Genomic DNA, 21220 nt, shown 5'->3' with positions numbered 1-21220 from the left:
CACTGCCAGCTTTCCACTAAACCATGTCCCTCAGCACCCCATCTACATAGCTTTGCAGTTTCTCCAGGCATGGTGACTCCACCACTTTTTTGGGCAGCCGAGGCCAGGGCATGACAACCCTTTCAGGGAAGAAGTTCTTCCTCATGTCCAATCTAAACCTTCCCTAGCACAACTTGAAGCTCTTTCCTCTTGTCCTATCACTTGGGTTGACCTAAGCTCCCCATGCCAGGCCCAGACCCATGCTGTGGGTGACTAGGACTCATGTCCATTGTCCAAGGCATGGATATTGATGGGCAGCCCAAGCCCCTGCGTGCACCCTGCTCACTCGTGCTTGCTTCATCTGCAGCAGGTCAAGAACGACCCTGAGCACAGCTAAAACCTCCAGGGAGTTGTGTCTTTGGCATTCTTGTGTTGATATTACTGCACAGAAGCAGCTACTTCCCTGAGTAAAGCAGCCAAGATGGTCTCCCTTTGGAGCTCCTGGGCTGAGGACATTCTGTAGTGTGGTGTTTCCAGCCATGCCTTGGATTCATAGGGCCAAGTGTGATTCTCCCAGCTATGAGGGAGGGCTCCTTGAGGCATGATCTCCATCAGCTCTCAACTGCAGCAAGTTTTCCAGATCCAGAGGTGCAAGAGGGATGCAGGTGGTGGCTGAAACACAAGGAAGGGGAGGAGGACCTGTCTGAAGAGGTTTCAGTGGGGTGTGGGTTGTTTTGGGGGCTGATTTAGGCAGTGAAAGCAAAGGCCATGGGGTGAACAGAGTTGGGTGAAGGTTGGGCTGGCAGATTATGAGTGCATGGGATGTACAGATAGTGCCCTGCTCCTTCCCTTAGGGTCCCTGGTGTCCAGTGAGGTCACAGGCAGTTGGTTCAAGACTGGTTTGGGTGGGAAGGAACCTTTGAAGGTCATCCAGTGCAACTCTCTGCATTCAGCAAGGACAACTTCACCTAGAGCAGGTTGCTCAAAGCCCAGTCCAACCTGACCTGCAATGGTTCCAGGGACCAGGCATCTACCACCTCTCTGGGCAACCTGGGCCAGGTCTCACCACTCTCAATGTAAAAAGTTCCTTACATCCAGCCTAAATTTCCCTTCTTTTGGTTTAAAAATGTCACCCAAGACATGGAGTTAGCCGTGGGGTCTGTGGGTTCTGCTCGCTGGGAAAGGGCTGAGGAGGAGGACTGAGTGAGAGCCAGGGAAGCAGCACTGGAACCGAGTTGGGACACACCGGGGATGGTCACTCGCCCGATTTCCCCATCCCCGCAGCCGGCACCGAGAGGGTTACGGAAGGCGGAGACGCACCGGGGCTCACCGGTACCGGCACAGCCGGCGGTGGGTACCCGCCCCCAGCCCCGGGGAAGCCCTACCCGCTTCCCCTCCCTCTTCACTACACACACACACCCCCGGAGCTGCTACCATGGCCCCGCGGCCGGAGCCGCCGCCTCCGCCGCCTCCTCGGCCCCGGCCCCGGCCCCGCGGAGACGGAGGGGGCGGCGGGACGGGGCGGCCCCGGGCGTAGGGAGCGGGCGAGGCCCGGAGGATGCTGGCGGCGATCGGGCGAGGACAAGCGCATCGCTTCGGGACTCGGGCTGCGGCAACCAGTGGGCTCCTAGTGTGGCCCCTCCCGGCCTTTCTCCGTCCATTCATCCGTCCATCCTTCCATCCATCCCTGGGGGAACGAAGCATCTCGGCGAAGAGAGGAGGAACGGTGAGCATTGCCCCCCAAAAGCGGCTGCCCTCGAAGGAGGAGCAGGGAGGCATCGCGACATCTTTCTGCTCCACGTCGCTTCGGTTGCAACCTGGCAGTGCGCAAGGGCTGGAGGAGCGCTGGGGAAGCAGGATCGCTCCGCTCCCGGCCTCCCCACCGCCCCGCCGGCCACTGCCCGTAACTGTCACCCTTCGGCTGCTCCGTGGCACGCAGCACGACTCGGGGTGACGGCCACGGGAGAAGGGGAAAGGCCTCGTGGCGAGGCAGGGATGCTGTGGGCAACACCGTGGTGAGCATCGGGGGCGCGGGGGCCCGCGGCGTTTCTGCGGGGTCGGGGCAGATAAAGGCATCACGATGCCCAGGAACAGGGCTTTCTCCGAGCCCGAGTACTCGGCCGAGTACTCCGCCGACTACTCGGTGAGCTTGCCGTCGGACCCCGAGCACGGTGTGGGGCGGACCCATGAGGTGACGGTGCGCAGCTCGGGGCCCTGCCTCTGCCTCCCCCGCTTCATGCGCCTCACCTTCGCTCCCGAGTCCTTGGAGAACCTCTACCAGACTTATTTCCGTCGCCAACGCCACGAAACCCTCCTGGTGCTGGTGGTCTTCGCTGCTCTCTTTGACTGCTACGTCCTCATCATGTGCACCGTGGTCTACACTGCTGACAAGCTGGCCCCGGTGCTGGCGGCAGCGGCCGGGCTGGTGGCCCACGTCCTGCTCTTCATCCTTTGCAAGTACAAGCTGCTCCCTGAGCGGGTGGCCCGCAGGGTCCTGCCTTATGTCCTCTGGGTCCTCATCTTGGCCCAGATCTTCTGCTACCTTGGTCTGAATTTCTCTCGCTCTCCCGAGGCCAGCGACACGGTGGGCTGGCAGGCTTTCTTCGTCTTCTCCTTCTTCATCACCCTGCCGCTGCGCTTGGCCCCCATCGTGCTCATCACCGCCGTCTCCTGCGGCGTTCACACCCTGGTTCTCGGTGTCACCGTTGCCCAGCAGCGACAGGACGCCCTGGACGAGGGCACGCTGCTGAGACAGGTACGAGGGGCCGCGGGGTGGTGGGACACGACAGGCAAATCAGCCTCCTTTGGTGTTTCCATCAATTGGGTTCCTCCCCGTCCCCAAGGCTGGGCTCGATCCAGGCTTTTCAAGCTAATCCTTGGTGTTTGCTGGGAGCTGGGGACTCCCCAGAACCTATCCAGGGATCAACCCGTGCTGGGTTCTGCAGTGTGCAGGAGCATACGTCCATGCTAGGGCAGATGTGGCCCTGCAAACGTGCTCCATGTTCTTCACCATGAGGGTGGTGAGACACTGGAATAGGTGGCCCAGGGAGGTGGTGGAAGCCTCATCCCTGCAAGTGTTTAAGGCCAGGCTGGATGTGGCTGTGAGCAGCAGGGGGGTTGGAACTGGATGATCCTTGAGGTCCCTTCCAACCGTGACAATTCTATGATTCTATAAACGTGGGTCCATCCCCAAGAGCCACGTGGGCTGTGGTTGGGTAGATGGGGAAACTGAGGCACAGTGGGCTGTTGCCTCTTCCTCCTGGCAACCATTTCCCTTTGAATTACAAAAATGTCCCCAAATGGCCGTTTTTAGCAGAAACATGGCAAGGGCCCAGCTTCTGGGCTCTCAAACAGCCACTGGAGCTTTCCCAGGAGGAAGGAGCTGGGCAGCCACTTGGCCACAGCTTAGGTCCCCACCACCCAGCCCTGTGTCTGGGGCAGAGTCTGGGGATTCCTTAGGCTGATTTTCTGCCCCAGCAAAGCTGGAGAAACAACATCCCCATGCATGAATGTGACTCTGCAGCAGATGAAGGGGTAGAGGGGTCAGGTGAGGGGAGAGCAATCCCTGGCCCATCAGATTCTCAATATTTCCTGTGAATGGCCTGCCTGGAGCAGCTGGAGACTGTTTTTGTTCCCTGCATCAGTGGGTTTCACGTCATGGCAAGTCCTTTTCCTCCCACTGATGTCCCCATCAGCTGACCCATCAATTTGAGGAGCCTTTCCGTGGCTGGGGTGGGGGAAAAAAGAACCCCAACAGATCTGGAAACTTGTGTGCTGGTGTCTGCTCACAGCAGTGGGGAAAATCCTCCTAGAAGCATCTGCTTTGCCCCATTATGGTGTGAAAGGATGCTGTGGGAATTTGGGATGCTGTGAGTCAGGTCCTGGGAGACCTCCAGCTGCTCCCAGCCTAAGTAGGAAGAGACAGGGAGGATATTTATTTGCTTTTGGGGAGTGTTGAGCCTGTGGTCACACTGGAGCCTCTCCTCCAAAAAACCCAAAGATGCTGGGTTTTTCCCCCCCCCGTCTCTGGAGTGTGCTGTTTGGGGCTGGGCCCCCAGTGTGGGACATCTCTTGGTGGCATTGTGCAAAAAACAAAGCCCTTTGGGGGCCCTATTTCTGGAGCTGGGTGCTGGGAGAGCAGTGTGGGTCCCTCTCGGCCGTGCCTAGCCAGAGGCACCGTGCTGGCAGGAGAAACCCTGGCGCAGCAGCGGCTTTCCCAGCCTCTGCTCCTTCCTTCTCGGGGATGCAAATGCTGCACGTGGCCGATCCAAAGCCAAGGAAACCTCTTGCTGCCACCAGCCTCAGGATGGCTGCCGCCGCCACCGCCGCCGCCGCGTTAATCATTGCCGTGGCACGGAGAGGCTGGAGCCGGTAAAACCTTGGCAACGCAGCATGCCTGCTGCAAAGGGAGGAACATTATGTCCAGAAATAAACATTGTAGGCTTTATTCTTACAGCTGCTGGTGCAGCTCCCAGAGGGCACTGCTATTAATAGGAGGAACCAGAGGATGTCGCTTGAGCAGGGCCGTCAGGGCGCAAGGCAGGGGGGAGGCACAACCGATGCTGGCAGCTTCTGCCTTGCTGTTGGCCTTGAGGAGGAGCCCAAAGGCTGAACCATGGCAGGGGGTCGAGATTTGGTGGTGTTTAAGGCTGTGTCTGCCATGGTTCTGTTCAGTTCTGGGCCCCTCACTACAAGAGGGACAGGACATTGAGGTGCTGGAGCGTGTCTGGAGAAGGGCAACGAGGCTCATGAAGGGCCTGGAGCATATGGCCTATGAGGAGCATCTGAGGAAGCTGGGGTTGTTCAGTCTGGAGAAGAGGAGGCTGAGGGGAGACCTCATGGCTCTCTACAACTACCTGAAGGGAGGTTGGAACAAGGAGGGGGCAGCCTCTTCTCCCTGGTGTCAAGCAATGGGACTAGAGGAAATGGTTCCAAGCTGTGCTAGGGAAGGTTCAGGATGGATGTTAGGAAATACTTCTTCACAGAGAGGATTCCCAAACATTGGAATGGTCTGCCCAGGGCAGTGGTGGAGTCACTGTCCCTGGAGGTGTTTAAGCAGGGTGTGGACCTGGCGCTCAGGGACGTGGTTTAGTGCTGACCCTTCAGTGTTACATCAAGGGTTGGGTTAGATGATCTTTGAGGTCCCTTCCAACCAGATGTATTCTGTGGTTCTGTGATTATTGGCAAACCATTTGTGAAGCATCCTTAGGCTTGGCCAATGACACAGTCCTGGTCCCCCTGCACCCCACCAGGACCTCTCCTGCAAGATACAGAGAGGAAAGGAGGGATCAAACTTGGTCCACCAGCCACACAGACTCCTGCAAGCGTCTTCCTCTCACTGCCCTCAAATTGCTGACTGCAAATGACAACTAGTGACTGTGCCAGGAGCAGGATCTTCTCCTTGCTAAGAGCAGGGTCTCCTCTGTGCCAGGATCAGGGTCTCCTCCATGCTGGGAGCAAGGTCTCCTATGTGCTGGGAGCAGGTTCTCAACACTGATGAGGTCTCCTCTCTGTCAGCACTTTCCACACAGCCTTAGGGGTGTCAGGAGGTGTTTTGCAGCATAAGGCACATGGGCACATGCTGGAGGAGGTTTTGGGGGCTGAGCATCCATTGCACAGCTGTGGGATGGAGCCAGAAGATGCTTGGTGTGCAGTGTGGCTGTGTCATATGGTGCTGCGTGAGTGGGTCCCCAGGTTTTCCTTTGGCCCCAGTGTGCCAAGCGATGCCAAGCTGTGCTGAGTTACCCCATCCAGCCCCATTAGAGTGGCCTGTTGTTATGACAACCCAAGAGGCTGGTTAAAAATAGCAAGTGGCTGCTTGTTTTGGGGTTTTCTTCTCTGTGCCCACCTCCAGATGGCTCCTCATTTGCCGTCTGCTGCATCACGTCTGCAGGGGCTTCCTGGGGATCCCCAGCTCCAGCAGTGGGTCCTGGGAGAGCATTCTGGCCCTAGAGTACTAGCTAGGAGGTCCCAAGTGCTCTCCCCTGTTCCTCATGCTCTTTATCCACCTCCCAAAGAATTCTCCTTGCCTGCAAGGCATTTTATTAACCCCAGCACGGTGCCGCCCCAGCACCCAACCCCCTCATGCCAGGGCTCTCTATTTATTCTTTGCTGCACGTGGCCTGCTGCATCCCTGCCTCCCCTTCTCCCTGACTGGAAAGGGTTTGCAGCTCCTCTCTAGCTTCATCTGATGATTTCAGGCTGCTCAGGACTCGATGCTGTTGGGTGTTAAGTACTCTGAGGACAAGGACACATTAGGGCTTACCTCTGGAGACCAGGGAGGGGACAAGGTCAGCAGCGGGGAGCTGGGGAACAGAAGAAGGATGCTGAGTGCAGTGGCACATCCCTGATGGAAACAAGCCTGGGGATGTGTCCATGCTCTTTCTGCTGTCTCCTCCACATGGTCAATGGTCCATGGGGTGGGAGGGCATAACCATGTCCCCATCACCCTTTTGGAATAGCTGGAGCCTGTTATAGCCTCACATTGCTCTTCCCCTTTCTAGACTAAACAAACCAAATTCTTTCAACTTTCCCTCATCAGTCATATTTTCCACAGAGGGCTCTTTGCTTCCATCTGCAAACTTGCTCTGTTCCCTCCTGGGCTGCAGGGACATGGGGTCCAGCCTGTGCAATGGGAGAGTCCAGCCCATGGTGACAGGATCCAGCCCAGAGGATGGGGTTGAGTCCTGGGAATTGGGGTCCAGCTCATGGGAACAAAATCTAGCCCATAGAGTCAGAGGCCAACCTATGAGAACAGGGTCCTGCCCATGGGGACAGAGTCTAGCCCATGAGACAAGGTCTAGCTGGTGGGGACAGGGCCTTGCCCATGTGAAGAGGGTCCAGCCCATGGGACCAGATCCTGCCCCCCAGGAACAGAGTCCTGCCCATTGAGATGAAGCCCAGCTGATGGGGATGAGGTCCAGCTGATGGGAACAGGGTCCTACCCAGGAATGGGATAGGTCTAGCTTTCAGGATGAGGCAGCAAGCCTTTGTGTCCTGCTCCCTTGAGCCCCCAAAGAGGGGTGGCTTGTCATAGCCAGCAACACCCAGAAGGATCCTTCTCTGGTGCCGCAGGCTCCCCTCCATTGAAAGGGATGTGGAGAGGCAGGAACATGAGTAAAGGTGTGGGGGTTTGGATTTGGCCATGTTTTGATTCCCTTTGTCTGCACAAAGGGCTGCAATTACCACGGCAGGAATGCAGGGAGTGGATGGCACGTGAGCCACCAAGTGCCACTTGATGCCTTCCCCAGGGCTGCACCCAGCCCCTGCTGACCTGCTGCCTTTTTCCAAAACATCTCTGCGAGTTTTAATGAAGCCAAGTCAGCCCACAGGGACCACAGGAAGTCTCCTGGGATGCTCAGGGCGTGATCCCTTCCAGACCCATTTGACAGAGCCACAACAAGCCCCTGTGAGCAGTGAGCAGTGGCTGTGACCCATTTGACAGAGCCCCCCTGAGCAGTGAGCAGTGGCTGTGACCCATTTGACAGAGCCCCCCTGAGCAGTGGCTGTGACCCATTTGACAGAGCCCCCCTGAGCAGTGAGCAGTGGTTGTGAGGATGATTCCTCCCCAGGGTGTCTTTGATGTCCTCCTCCAGCACCTGAACACTTTTATCCCTTCTCACCAGCCAGGCTCAGCTGCCTTAACAGGGACTTGTGGTGACACTGGCGCTGTTCCCAGGGCTTCCCCTATGGCTCCACTCACCCTCATCTCCTTTTCTCTGTCCCCAAAGATCCTGTCCAATGTTGCCATCTACCTTTGTGCCATCACGGTGGGCACCATGTCCTACTACATGGCCGACCGCAAGCACCGCAAAGCCTTCCTCGAAGCGCGCCAGTCCCTCGAGGTCAAGCTTAACCTGGAGGAGCAGAGCCAGCAGCAGGTAGGACAAGGGGACAGGGTGGGGACACGGACAGAGGAGGGCAATGGGACACCAGTGTGGCTTTGGGACATCCACAATGTGGTGCCACCACGGCTGGTGGTGATGGGGACAGGAAGACCCAAGGCAGGAAATGCATTTGTGTTTGTGCACCCTGTGCTGGGTTTGGGCTGCTGCGCGACCATCCTCTTCCAGGACCTCCCAGCTCCTGCCATGGCAACCACCAAGCTGTGCTCCTGCCTGAGCACAGCCACGCAGCAGGTCCCTGGCCACGTGGCACATTCCCATCCCTACGCACGGCCGTGTGGCAGGCTCCCAGCTGCATCCACACAGCGGGCCCCTGGGCACGGCCACGTGGCAGGTCCCCGTCGCCATGCGGAGTCACACTGCAGGTCCCTAAGCCTGCCCATGTGGCAGGTCCCAAGCCCTGCGCACAGCAGCAAGGCAGGTCCCCACACACGGCCATGCAGCCACACCGCAGGTCCCCAGCCCGAAGCAAGGGCTGTGCAGCACCCACCTGTCCCCAGGCAGGGCCACAGAGCATGTCCCTGTCCCCAGGCACAACGACATGGCAGATCTCCAACCCCATGTGTGGCCACACAGCAGGTTCCCATCAGCCCCCCGACCGTCTCATGGGCCGGTCCTTCCTGGGGGGAAAGCTGGCTCTGCTCATCCCACTGGGGATGCCAGCTGTGGCAGAGCCCCAGGACTGTGCTGTCACTGTGCTGTAGTGACCCAGAGAGAGGTCAGAAGGGACCAGGCATCATGGCAGGAAGCAGCTGTTTCAAGCCCTGTTGTCTCCAGCCATGGACCAGCTGGGCTAATTTTAGCACCTTCTCTGGGGCCTCTCTCCCCATCTCCCATCTTTTATCTGGCTGAGCTGCTGCCAGCAATTTGCTCCCAATGGCAACAAGAGACACGTGGTGGGGACAAGCTAGTGCCACCAGTGTCCTGTTTGCTGTGAGACTTGGGTGGACACTGTTGGTTAATATGGGGTTAGGTCCAGGGAGGCGTTTGGATGATGAGGGCAAATCCTGGAGCTGGGGAATGCTCAGAGAGAGAGCATCTCTGAGGCCCCAGAGTTTCAGAGGGGGTAAGAAGGGATATGGGGATTATTGTCAGATAGGGAATTGAGCTAAAAATAGCCTGGGATCCTGCAGGAAAGGCTGGTAGCAAGAGGCCCAGCGGCTTGGGGCAGGCAGCTGGATCCATCCCTCCTCCCTCCAGGCCATGTGTGGCGGCTGAACCTGCAGCCCCACAGGCAGAGTTGAGCCTAGTGGGAGCTGAGAGGAGCTGGGGAGCTCCCCCATGCCTCCCCAGCAGCCCCCAGGGATGGGGATGAGGACATGGAGCCGTTCCTCTAGCAACGCCCTCAGCGCGGCTGCGCTGAGCCTCCTGCAGCCCAGGGGAAAACCTACTCCATCAGCTGAGTTACTTACAGTTAGTGCAAGTCCCCACACACAGCAGGGCAGAGTTATTCCTTCTCCAGCTCTGGGGCTGCAGGAGAGAGGGGGGACAGCAACAGGTGTGATGGCCCCAAGTGGGCTTGAACCTCCTGGGGTGCCTTGGTTGAGTCCTACACATGGTTGTAGGGTCTCAGCATGCTTTTAGATTGCTCAAACTTCCCTGGCACAGCTTAACCCAGGTCCATACACCCAGTCCCGACCCACTGCCAGGGCAGGGCACACTGGGACTTTGGGAGGCATTGGTGGAGACCCTGAGGTGGCTTCCAGCACTGTGGCCCAGGTTAATTGGAACCAATGAAAGCTTGGCCAACACAATTCATTTTAATTCTTAATCCTGCAGGAGGGATCTGGGGAGCACAAGCAAAGTTTGCATCTCAGCCAGTGTCCAAAGAAGTGTATGGGACTATCCCTCCTGCATGCCTCCAAGGAGAGGGAGACTGCTGGCAGCAGCACCCCAAAAATGCCACCTTCCCATTCTCCCCTAGCTGGGATTAATCCCCACATCCAAAAATCTTGAAGAGAACTTGTGAAAAAGGGAGGGAAATAGTAAGAGGAGTGGTTGACATCCCTGCTAGGGCATTGCCAGGGGAACTTGCCTCCCATGGGCACATCCCTTCTGTCTGTGGGTGTGGGTTGGAGCTGGAGTGGTACCCCCCACTACCTGTGGGGTTCCTTGGGACACTCTGAAGGAAAAGCTTCAGTTTTACCTATGGCTTTATCTGCCTGTGGCCCTTTCCCCACACAGAGCTGAGAGGCTGGACTAAAGACGTGCCTGAGCCCTGAGACCCTTTGGGGACAGCCAGCTCCAGCAGTGAGGGGCCAGGAGCTTGGGCCCTGGGCAGCCTGATCTGGTTGGAGGTGTCCCTGCTCACTGCAGGGTGCTTGAACAAGATGACCTTTGAGAGTCAGTTCCAATCCAATGCAATCTGTGAACTTCTTTGAGGGTGGCAGAGCACTGGAACAGGCTGCCCAGATAGGTGGTGGAGTCTCCTTCTCTGGAGACTTTCAAGGCCCACCTGGACGTGTTTTATGTGATCTGCTTTAGGTGATGCTGCTCTGGCAGAGGGGTTGGACTTGGTGATCTTCAGAGGTCCCTTCCAACCCCTAGCATTGTGTGATTCTGTGACTTTACATTCAGACTGTGCATTTGCACCCTGTAGTGGATTTGCAGTGTGTGTTTGTGCTCTGCACTTGCATCAGGCCTTTGCACCATGCGTTTGCAGTGTGTTGGCACTCTGCACTTGCACCATGTGTTTGCAGTGTGTTGGCACTCTGCACTTGCACCAGGCCTTTGCACTCTGCACTTGCACCAGGCCTTTGCACCATGTGTTTGCACTGTGGTGGCACTCTGCCTTTGCACCATGTGTTTGCAGTGTGGTGGCACTCTGCACTTGCACCAGGCCTTTGCACCATGTGTTTGCACTGTGGTGGCACTCTGCCTTTGCACCATGTGTTTGCAGTGTGGTGGCACTCTGCACTTGCACCAGGCCTTTGCACCATGTGTTTGCACTGTGGTGGCACTCTGCCTTTGCACCATGTGTTTGCACTGTGGTGGCACTCTGCACTTGCACCAGGCCTTTGCACCATGTGTTTGCACTGTGGTGGCACTCTGCCTTTGCACCATGTGTTTGCACTGTGGTGGCACTCTGCACTTGCACCAGGCCTTTGCACCATGTGTTTGCAGCGTGGTGGCACTCTGCATTTGCACCCTGTAGTGGATTTGCAGTGTGTGTTTGTGCTCTGCACTTGCACCAGGCCTTTGCACCATGCATTTGGACTGTGCCTTTTGCACCACTCAGTTGCAGCAGGCATTTAGCTCGTGGGTGTGCACCATGGCTTTGCACCGTGGCTTCACACCCTGTGTCGCTGTGCTGGGCACAGCCTCAGCATTGTGTTATGGGGAACCCCCTTCCTTGCCCCTTGTCCCCAGGAGCGGCTGATGCTCTCCATCCTGCCCAAACACGTGGCTGATGAGATGCTGAAGGACATGAAGAAGGACCCCAGCCAGAAGGAGATGCAGCAGTTTAACACCATGTACATGTACCGCCACGAGAACGTCAGGTAGGAGCAGCTCAGCACTTGCTGGCTGAAAGAACCACCAACCCTTTGGACAGAAATGTGTATTCTGCAGTCCTGCCTAGAGAAGAGGGGAGAGATTGGGGTGGTTTGCAGCTAAGGCTTTGGGTTGTCAGACAAGCCTTGGAACAGGCTGCCTAGGGAAGTGGTGGAGTCACCACCTCTGGAGGAATTTAGAAGACATGTTGATGGATGTGGTGAGACTCCACCTGGAGTACTGCAGCCAGTTCTGGAGCCCCTATTACAGGAAGGATCTGGATGTGCTGGAGCATGTCCAGAGAAGGCCCACGAGGATGAGCAGAGGGCTGGAGCTCCTCTCCTATGAGGACAGACTGAGAGAGTTGGGGCTGTTCAGTCTGGAGAAGAGAAGGCTCTGAAGAAACCTTCTTGTGGCCTTCCAGTATCTGAAGGGGGCCTACAAGAATGCTGGGGAGGGACTTTTTAGGGTATCAGGTAGTGATAAGACTGGGGGGAATGGAACAGAACTAGAAATGGGTAGATTCAGATTGGATGTTAGGAAGAAGTTCTTCCCCATGAGGGTGGTGAGACACTGGCACAGGTTGCCCAGGGAGGTGGTGGAAGCCTCATCCCTGGAGGTTTTGAAGGCCAGGCTGGATGTGGCTGTGAGCAACCTGCTGTAGTGTGAAGTGTCCCTGCTCATGGCAGAGGGGTTGGAACTAGGTGATCCTTGAGGTCCCTTCCAGCCCTGACAATTCTATGATTCTATGAATGGTCACCTGGCAGTGCTGGGTGGTTGGACTCGATGACCTGAAGGGTCTCTTCCAAGCCAAACGATTCTGTAACGCTCAAGCGAAGGGTGACAGGGGAGGGCTCCCAGACAGCCCAAGGTATGAGGTGCCTTTGTGCTCCAGCTGTGGTTTGCAAAGCCATGTCCCAAAGGAGAGATGGGGAGGAGCCAGGGTGCAGGGGCACCGTGGAGCTGACCTGCTGCCTGTCACCCCCTGCAGCATCCTTTTTGCTGACATCGTGGGCTTCACCCAGCTCTCCTCGTCCTGCAGCGCCCAGGAGCTGGTGAAGCTCCTCAACGAGCTCTTTGCCCGCTTTGACAAGCTGGCAGCTGTAAGTGACACCCCCTTGCCTCCCCAGCCCCCAGCCTGGCGTGTTGTGTGCGGGGCAGGCCTCAGCCGCCACCCCACCCTAACCCCAAGCCAAAAGCTGCATCCTGGGATGGGATGAGGAGGTTAAAATAGGATTGCTCCAGGATGCTGGAGACGCCCTGAGATGCAAAAATAGATCTGGGAAGGAGGGGGGAGGCTACCCCAGAGCCAGGAGGGCCCTCTCCAGCCAGGATGCAGTCGGGTTCCCAGACAAGCCCTCGAGGGAGGCAGGGTGGGAATGGAAAATCCGATCGCTTGTGTGTCTGCCAGGCGTGGGAGACTTCTGCATGGAAAAGGGCAGCCGGGGAGAGGGCTGGAGGGAACTGGGGGAAGTCCCAGTTGATGGATGGGGCTGATGCTTTGACCCCTCCCCACCCCCTGTCCGCAGAAATACCATCAGCTGCGCATCAAGATCTTGGGAGACTGCTACTACTGCATCTGTGGGCTCCCTGAGTACCGGGAGGACCACGCTGTCTGCTCCATCATGATGGGGTTGGCCATGGTGGAGGCCATTTCGTAAGGGCTTTGTCCTCAAGGAGGGGTATAAGGGTGGGCAGGGGGTCCTGGTGGGCTGGGGTGCAGCATGGGGGGTTCAGAGGTCCAGACTCTGCAAAATGTATTAAAATGTAGAAGGGTGGTAAAAGATAAGGGGAGGGGAGGGGAGGGGAGGGTGGGAAGCTGGGATGGGAGTGGGCAGTGTGGGGAGTGGGGAATGGTTGGGAGTCACCTCCCAAGAAAGTTGGGGACAATTGTGACAGGATGAGGGGTGACAATTTTAAACTAAAAAAAGGGGAGATTCAGGCTGGAGAGAAGGAAGAAATTATTTACAGAGGGTGGTGAGACACTGGCCCCAGTTGCCCAGAGAGGTGGTAGATGCCCCCACCCCTAGAACCATTCCAGGTCAGGTCGGATGGGCCCCTGAGCAACCTGCTCCAGCTGAAGATGTCCCTGCTGTCTGCAAGGGGATCGGACTAGCTGACCTTGCAAGTCCCTTCCCACCTGAGCCACTCTGTGATTCTGTGGTACCATCCTTGTCTCCCCCCCCCAGCTACGTGCGGGAAAAGACCAAGACGGCGGTGGACATGCGGGTGGGGGTGCACAGCGGGACGGTGCTGGGCGGCGTGCTGGGCCAGAAGCGCTGGCAGTACGACGTCTGGTCCACCGACGTCACCGTGGCCAACAAGATGGAGGCAGGTGGCATCCCTGGGTGAGTAGCTCTGGTGAGGCCCCCACCTGCAGTGCTGGGCCCAGCTCTGGGGTCCTCAGCACAGGAGAGACATGGACCTGCCAGATAAAGCGGAGGCCACAAACATGATGCGAGGGCTGGAACCCCTCTGCTGTGAGGACAGGCTTGAGAGAGTTGGGGTTGTTCAGCCTGCAGAGAAGGCTCTTGTGGTCTTCCAGTACTTAAAGGGGGCTGAGATGAAAGCTAGGGACAGACTTCTTAGCGGGGCCTGTGGTGAGAGGATGAGGGGTGATGGTTTTAAACTAAAAGAGGGAAGGTTTGGACTAAAGTACCAGGAAGAAAATGTTCATGCTGAGGGTGGTGAGACTCTGGCCTAGGTTACTCTGAGAGGTACCAGGAAGGAAATGTTCATGCTGAGGGAGGTGAGTCTCTGGCCTAGGTTACTCTGAGAGGTACTAGAAACCCCATCCCTGGAACCCTTCCAGGTCAGATGAAGCTCTGGGCGACCAGCTGTAGTTGCAGCTGTCCCTGCTCAGTGCAGGGGAATTGGACTAGAAGACCTTTAAAGGTCTCTTCCTGTCCAAACCGTTCTATGATTCTGTGATCTCCAGAGGGGAGGTGGCTGGGATGTGGTGCCCTGCATCCAAGGATAACTCTGGCACCTGGTGCTGGCAGGCGGGTGCACATCTCGCAGAGCACCATGGATTGCCTGAAGGGTGAGTTCGAGGTGGAGCCAGGTGAAGGTGGGTCCCGCTGCGAGTACCTGAAGGAGAAGGGCATCGTCACCTACCTCGTCGTGGTCCCCAAGCAGCCCCTGCGCAACGGCATCAACGGGGTGGTGAGTGAAGGTGGGGATGCACGGCAAGGCCATGGGACACCTCCCCCACCCCCCAACTGTCATCTTCCACCTTGCAGAAGCTGTCACTGACCTCATCCCACGGCGGTTCCCCGTCGCTGGTCAACACCAAAGAGTGCAATGGCAGCCTCAGCCTGGCCTGCACCAGCCCCGAGGAGCTTGAGGAGCCTGATGCCCGGGTGAGGAGCACTCTGGAGAGCGGGGAGGAGGATGGAGAGGTACAGCCCTCACGGAGCACCAGCAGCTCACCTGCCTTTGCTGGGGGGCCGCTGCCAGCCATGCCGGGGCGGTTGAACCTCCCAGCGGCACCGGCGTGGCCTGGCTGACGCCTGGGCCGTGCGGGCGCAGGCGGTGAACCCCTCCTTCCCCAACCCCCGGCGGCGGCTGCGGCTGCGGGACCTGGCCGAGCGCGTCATCGACGCCTCGCAGAACGAGCAGGAGCTCAACAAGCTGCTCAACGAGGCCTTGCTGGAGCGCGAGTCCATCCAGGCGTGAGTCACCTCGGCTGGCGACGCGTGCCCCAGTGCGTGCCCGCTGCCGGCGGGCACTGAGGGGGGTTGTTGCCAACAGGCTGAAGGGCAAGAGCACCTTCCGGCTTTCCATGCGCTTCATCGACCCCGAGATGGAGACTCGCTACTCGGTGGAGAAGGAGAAGCAGAGTGGGGCTGCCTTCAGCTGCTCCTGTGTGGTTCTCTTCTTCACCGCCTTGGTCGAGGTCTTCATCGACCCTTGGTACGGCAGGGAGGTGGTGGGAATGGGTGGCCTGAAGCCACAATGCTCAGCTGTGCTGGGATTCAAGCCCATCCCCTCCTGACCTTCTTGGCAGGTTGGTGGCCAACTACGTGACCTTCGTGGTGGGGGAGATCCTGCTGCTCATCCTCACCCTCTGCTCCTTGGCTGCTATCTTCCCCCGGGTGAGATGGGAGGTGCTCACTACTGGTGGTGGCGGGACACCCTGGTGTCCCATCAGCGTGTTCCGCCGGAGCCACTGCCCTCCTCCCCTCCCACTTCCTCTCCCCACAGGTCTTCCCCAAAAAGCTTGTGTCCTTTTCCACCTGGATCGACAGGACCCGCTGGGCACGCAACACCTGGGCCATGGCCGCCATCATCATCGTCACCATGGCTGACATCATGGACATGGTGAGGCACCAGCCTGCGTGCCAGCGGGGCTGAGCCTGCGCCATCCCCCAGCCAAGCAGCCCATGATTGTGCACGGCCCTGTGCATGGCCCAGCGTTAGCATAATGAATGGGAAAAGCAGGTCGGGGGAGGTGATTCTCCCCCTCTACTCTGCTTTGGTGAGACCCCACCTGGAGTACTGTGTCCAGGTCTGCAGCCTCTAGTACAGGAAGGTTCTGGAGGTGCAGGAACGTGTCCAGAGAATGGCCACGAGGATGAGCAGAGGGCTGGAGCTGCTCTCCTATGAGGACATACTGGGAGTTGTGGGAGGAGGCTCTGAGGAGACCTAATTGTGGCCTTCCAGTATCTGAAGGGGGCTACAAGAAAGCTGGGGAGGGACTTTTGAGGGTGTCAGGGAGTGATAGGACCAGGGGGAATGGAACAGAACTAGAAATGGGTAGATTCAGATTGGATGTTAGGAAGAAGTTCTTCACCATGAGGGTGGTGAGACACTGGCACAGGTTGCCCAGGGAGGTGGTAGAAGCCTCATCCCTAGAGGTTTTGAAGGCCAGGCTGGATGTGGCTCTCAGCAGCTCTATGCAGTGTGAGGTGTCCCTGCCCATGGCAGGGGGGCTGGAACTGGCTGATCCTTGAGGTCCCTTCCAGCCCTAACGATTCTATGATTCTAAAAGCCCTGCAGGGCTGGCATTTAGGTCAGGTGTCCTCCTGCTCTGCAAAGCCCCCTGGGCCTTCGGGTGCTCATGGAGCCCATGCAGAGCTATACCTTGTCCCTGTGTCCCCCTCCTCACCCTGCCCTTCTGTCCCCAGCTCAGCTGCTGGCAGGACAACGGCAGGATGGGCAATGGGACTGTGGGGCCACCGCAGCTGGGGGGCTGTGGGGAGCAGCCCAAGTACTACAGCTACATCGCCTTGCTGGCCTTGGTGGCCACCATCATGCTGGTGCAGGTCAGCCACATGGTCAAGCTGACCCTCATGGTGCTGATCACCGGGGCCACTGGCGCCGTCAACATCCTCGCCTGGGAGCACATCTTTGACCAGTACGACCGCCGTCGTGGCCAGCAAAGCACGTAAGGGGTGGCAGAGGGAGTGGGTATGGGTTGGAGGGCATGGCCATGCCCACCATCCACCCACACCTTGCCATCGCTCTTGGCAGGTCCTCAAGCGTCCCTTCCAAGTACTCCATGACGGCGATGATCTTCATCGTGATGCTCAGCTTCTACTACTTCTCTCGCCATGTGAGTGCCTTTCCCACCCGCCCCTCAGGCAGCTCCTCTCCCCTCTGTGTCTTCACCCTCAGCCCCTGCTCTTCTTTCTTACAAGCTCAAGGCATCAGGATTTGTGAACAGCGCTTCTCTAAAGAAGTCCACTCAAGGGCTCTGTAGATTCAGTGCAGAAAACATCTCCCATCTTGTCCTCTTGGTTAGGGGTGGGCAATAGCATGGTGGTCCCAAGGCCCATGCCTGCCCTGCAAAGGTTCCATCTGTACCTTGGAGCAGTTCTAATTCCCCAGTTAGGGCTTCACCTTGTCTCAGAGCCTTCTTCAAGGCTGTCCCCAAGCACAGACTGGCCCCACAGTGGCTGGGATGCTCCCAGCACTGGAGGGGACCCAGCGATGGGTCGGAATTGGGGTGCAGCCATATATGCCCTCACCCTCAGGTGGAGAAGCTGGCCAGAACACTTTTCCTGTGGAAGATTGACGTCCACGACCAGAAGGAGCGAGTCTATGAGATGAGGCGCTGGAACGAAGCCCTCGTCACCAACATGCTGCCCGAGCATGTGGCCCGGCACTTCCTGGGCTCCAAGAAGCGGGATGAGGTGAGGGGTGCCTAGGAGAGGGGATTTGCCCCAGCTTGGGGGTGGGGGAGCAGCTCCAGGTGTGAAGGCTTTGCCATAGACCCTAGCTGAGCATCGTTGGTTGGATGCTGTCTTGGCCGTGGCAAGTTGAGGTTGCAGCAGACGGACGTGAGGAGATGGCTTTGCAGGAGGGTTTGGGTTTGCTGGAGGTGTTGGTGTCACGCGTGGCCGTGTCCCTGGATCTCAGCCGCTGTCCCATCCCATCCCCAGGAGCTGTACAGCCAGTCCTACGATGAGATCGGGGTCATGTTCGCGTCTCTCCCCAACTTTGCTGACTTCTACACGGAGGAGAGCATCAACAACGGCGGCATCGAGTGCCTGCGCTTCCTCAACGAGATCATCTCCGACTTCGACGCGGTGAGTTGAGAGGCAGCCGGCCACAGGGATGCTGCGGGGCTTGGGCAGACCTTCCCCTCCTTCCCCAGCTTGGGGCAGAAGCCCCTGCCGCAGCCTCAGGGTGTCTGAGGGTCTTGTCTCCACGGCTCAGCTCCTGGACGAACCCCAGTTCCGCTGCATCACCAAAATCAAAACCATCGGCAGCACCTACATGGCCGCCTCGGGAGTGACCCCCGATGCCAGCGCCAATGGCTACAGTGCCAAGGTGAGGGCCCGTCAGGGGGTGAGCAGGTGTGACAGGAAAGCTGCTCAGCAGAGAAGGCCCTGGGGGTGCTGGCTGACAGGAGACTGGAGACAAGCCAGCAGTGTGTCCAGGTGGCCAAGAAGGCAAACAACATCCTGGTTTGGATCAGCAATAGTGTGGCCAGCGGGGCAGGGATTGGTTCCCTGCACTTGGCACTGGTGAGGCGACACCTCAAATATTGGGTTCAGTTTTGGGGCCCTCACTTCAAGGAGGACCTGGAGGGGATGAAGCATATCCAAAGAAGGGTGACAAAGCTGTTGGAGGGTGTAGAGCACAAGTCTTGTGAGGAGCAGCTGAGGGAACTGGGCTTGTTGAGCCTGGAGAAAAGGAGACTCAGGGGAGACTTCACTCTCTACAACTCCCTGAGAGAAGGTTGGAGCAAGGTGGGAGGTCAGTCTCTTCTCCCAAGGAACAAGTGATAGGACAAGAGGAAACGGTCTCTAATTGCCCAGGGGAGGCTTATGTTGGACATGAGGAACAATTTCTTCCCCCAGAGGGCTGTCAAGTGCTGGCCTGGGCTGCCCAGAGCAGGGGTGGAGTCCCCATCCTGGAGGGGTTTAAAAGCTGTGTAGATGTGGTGCTGAGGGACATGGCTTAGTGGGGACCTGGCAGTGCTGTGTAAATGGTTGGAGCTGATGATCTCAAAGGTCTTTTCCAAGCCAAACGATTTGGTAAGGGCCTGCCCTGCCCTACACTTGCAGAAGGAGACCCTCTCAGACAAGGAGCGCTGGCAGCACCTGGCCGACCTCGCTGACTTTGCCTTAGCCATGAAGGTGACACTGATGAACATCAACTACCAGTCCTTCAATAACTTCATGCTTCGTATAGGCAAGTCCAGGAGCGTGGGGACAGGGTCTGCCTCGCTGTCTGCTGTCCCTGCTTCCCCATGAGTGCTGCAACAACACTAGGAAGCAGCTGAAGGCAGCAGGGCGGAGGGGGAAAGGACCATTTTTGCCCTGCCCCGTGCCCTGGGACAGACTCTCCTGCAGACCAGGATGTCCTGTCCACGTCACCAAGCAGAGAGGTGACGTCTGGTCCCTGCTCTTGCACAGGCATGAACAAGGGAGCTGTGCTGGCTGGTGTCATCGGTGCCCGCAAGCCGCACTACGACATCTGGGGCAACACCGTGAACGTGGCCAGCAGGATGGAGTCCACCGGCGTGATGGGGAACATACAGGTGGGGTGAGGTGGGGGGGAAATAAACTGGCCACCCATGGTGGGCTGCAGCCCTCAAAGAGCCCCAGACTTGGAGTGGGAGGGGGGAAAGTGCTGCTGGCAGGGTTGGGGCTGGTTGAGGGCCTTCTTCAGGCTGAGACGGGGGCAAAGTGATGCTTAAAGAAGGGCACCTCGAGACTGGGGGGTGGAAGACAGGCTGCTGAGTAGAGCCATTATATGAATGGCACAGGGAGGTTCCCTGCTCCCCATACCACATACCAGGACAGGCCTGTTCCTTAGCCTCCCACCATGTTCCCTTGTCTTTGCAGGTGGTGGAGGAGACCCACCTCATCCTGAAGGAATACGGCTTCCGCTTCGTGCGCCGGGGAGCCATCTATGTCAAGGGCAAGGGGGAGCTGCTCACCTTCTTCCTCAAGGGCCGGGAAAAGCAAGGCTCCTTCATCAATGGCTCCTCTGTCACCCTTCCCCATCAGGTGGTGGACAGTTCATGAGGCTCTGGTGCCTGCCCACCACCACAGCCACCACCTCCCAGCACTGAGCGGGGCAGCTCAGGCTGGTCTGGAGCTGAAACCACACCTGGAGAAACCAACCCCTTCGCACGACCTTTCTGAGCCCTGCTGGAAGTTCCTGGTGGAGAGGTTTGCTCCATCGTGCCTGTGGCTGAGCAGGAGGGAGGCATGAGGCCACCTGGGAGGGCTCCTCTGGCTGTTCATGCTCACCCAAGCATAGACAAGCCTGCAGCACCAGCTGGGCACGAGGGACATGCATCACCCTTCCCTGGGCAGCCTGGGCTTCGCCAGCCACATCGGGGGGACAGGGTGACCTTAAAGTAGCATCATGAGCCTTGGCACGAGAAGATCCAAACTCAGGGCTGGATGGGAAGACACCACAGCTCTCCTGGGTGCCAGGAGTGGGAGCTACAGCCTGGGAGCATCTGGGCTCTGCTGTTAGTTGGTACCAAGCTCATCCTGGTCACAAAGCACCACAGCTAGGGTGCCAGGGAGCTGGAGAGCGCAGCGCTGCCACCCTTGGCTGGGGGGAGCAGGGGAAGGTCCTGACCTTGTGGATTTCAGATATATAAATACATAGAACATGAGAAGACAGCTGGACAGGTGCCTTTTAATGGTGCCCCTTCCCTCCCTGCACACTGCCATCTGCTGCTGCCACTTTGCTGTTGCTTGATGGAACAGAGGGGCTGCATGGGCCCAGGAGGGGGTGGGTGGGTTGAGGCCAGGGGAGAAGGCAGGCACCTGCAGAGTGTAATTAAGCTACTAGATTCTTGAATAGAAGCAGTTGAGTTTCAAAGCCTGGTTCTGTGCCTGCTTTGTTCTGGGGGGCGTTGGATATGGTGAGAAGGGTTTGACCACCCCTGTGAAGGGATGTTGGCTTCGGAGGGGTCAGAGCTGAGCATCTCCCACTGGGAGCATTCAGTCCTCTCCCAAGCTGGGGCTCAGCCCAGCCTCTGAGAACAGCCAGGCAGCCAGCAGTACTTTTTTTCCTGCTTTCCAAACGTTTTTCACTGAAGGAAGCACAGGCACAGAATTAAAAGCAACATAGGGCACTGAAAATTGTCTTTTAATGAGCCACAGCTGAGTTTCTGTAGGCCACAACTGGCATCAGGAACAGACATTCCATAGACCAAGTCTTTCCCAACACCAGCAAGCAAGGGAAGGCCCACCCTGCAGAGCCTCCTGAGCTGTCATCTCTTGTAGAGCACCATGAGCTGCAAGGTGTCAGCCCCCTGAGCCTTCCTCTGTGAAAAACTCTGAACAGTAGGGGGAGGAATCACTACCTAGAGCTACAACTTGACAGCTGCAGGTTACCCTTAAAGAGGTTGGCCTGGAGGAGGAGCT

At 57.8% G+C, this 21220-nt stretch overlaps 1 protein-coding gene across 1 annotated transcript; it reads left to right on the top strand.

Annotated features, from left to right (window-relative positions):
- The first annotated feature begins 2059 nt into the window (after window positions 1-2059).
- On the top strand, window positions 2060-20378 carry ADCY3 (adenylate cyclase 3). Its single transcript, XM_054179763.1, has 20 exons — window positions 2060-2734; window positions 7710-7859; window positions 11253-11383; window positions 12367-12478; window positions 12905-13032; window positions 13565-13723; window positions 14378-14540; window positions 14618-14737; window positions 14907-15049; window positions 15129-15290; window positions 15385-15472; window positions 15582-15698; window positions 16505-16764; window positions 16851-16932; window positions 17354-17512; window positions 17762-17908; window positions 18039-18152; window positions 18893-19019; window positions 19244-19368; window positions 19676-20378. The coding sequence occupies exons 1-20, from the start codon at window positions 2060-2062 to the stop codon at window positions 19856-19858; spliced, it is 3345 nt and encodes a 1114-aa protein (XP_054035738.1). The 3' UTR covers window positions 19859-20378.
- Window positions 20379-21220: the final 842 nt, after the last annotated feature.

The sequence above is a fragment of the Dryobates pubescens genome, chromosome 3 (assembly GCF_014839835.1).
Source record: "Dryobates pubescens isolate bDryPub1 chromosome 3, bDryPub1.pri, whole genome shotgun sequence".
NCBI classification, from domain to species: Eukaryota; Metazoa; Chordata; class Aves; order Piciformes; family Picidae; genus Dryobates; species Dryobates pubescens.
Note: the sequence above shows the minus strand (reverse complement) of the source record. Positions and strands in the feature narration are given on the sequence as shown.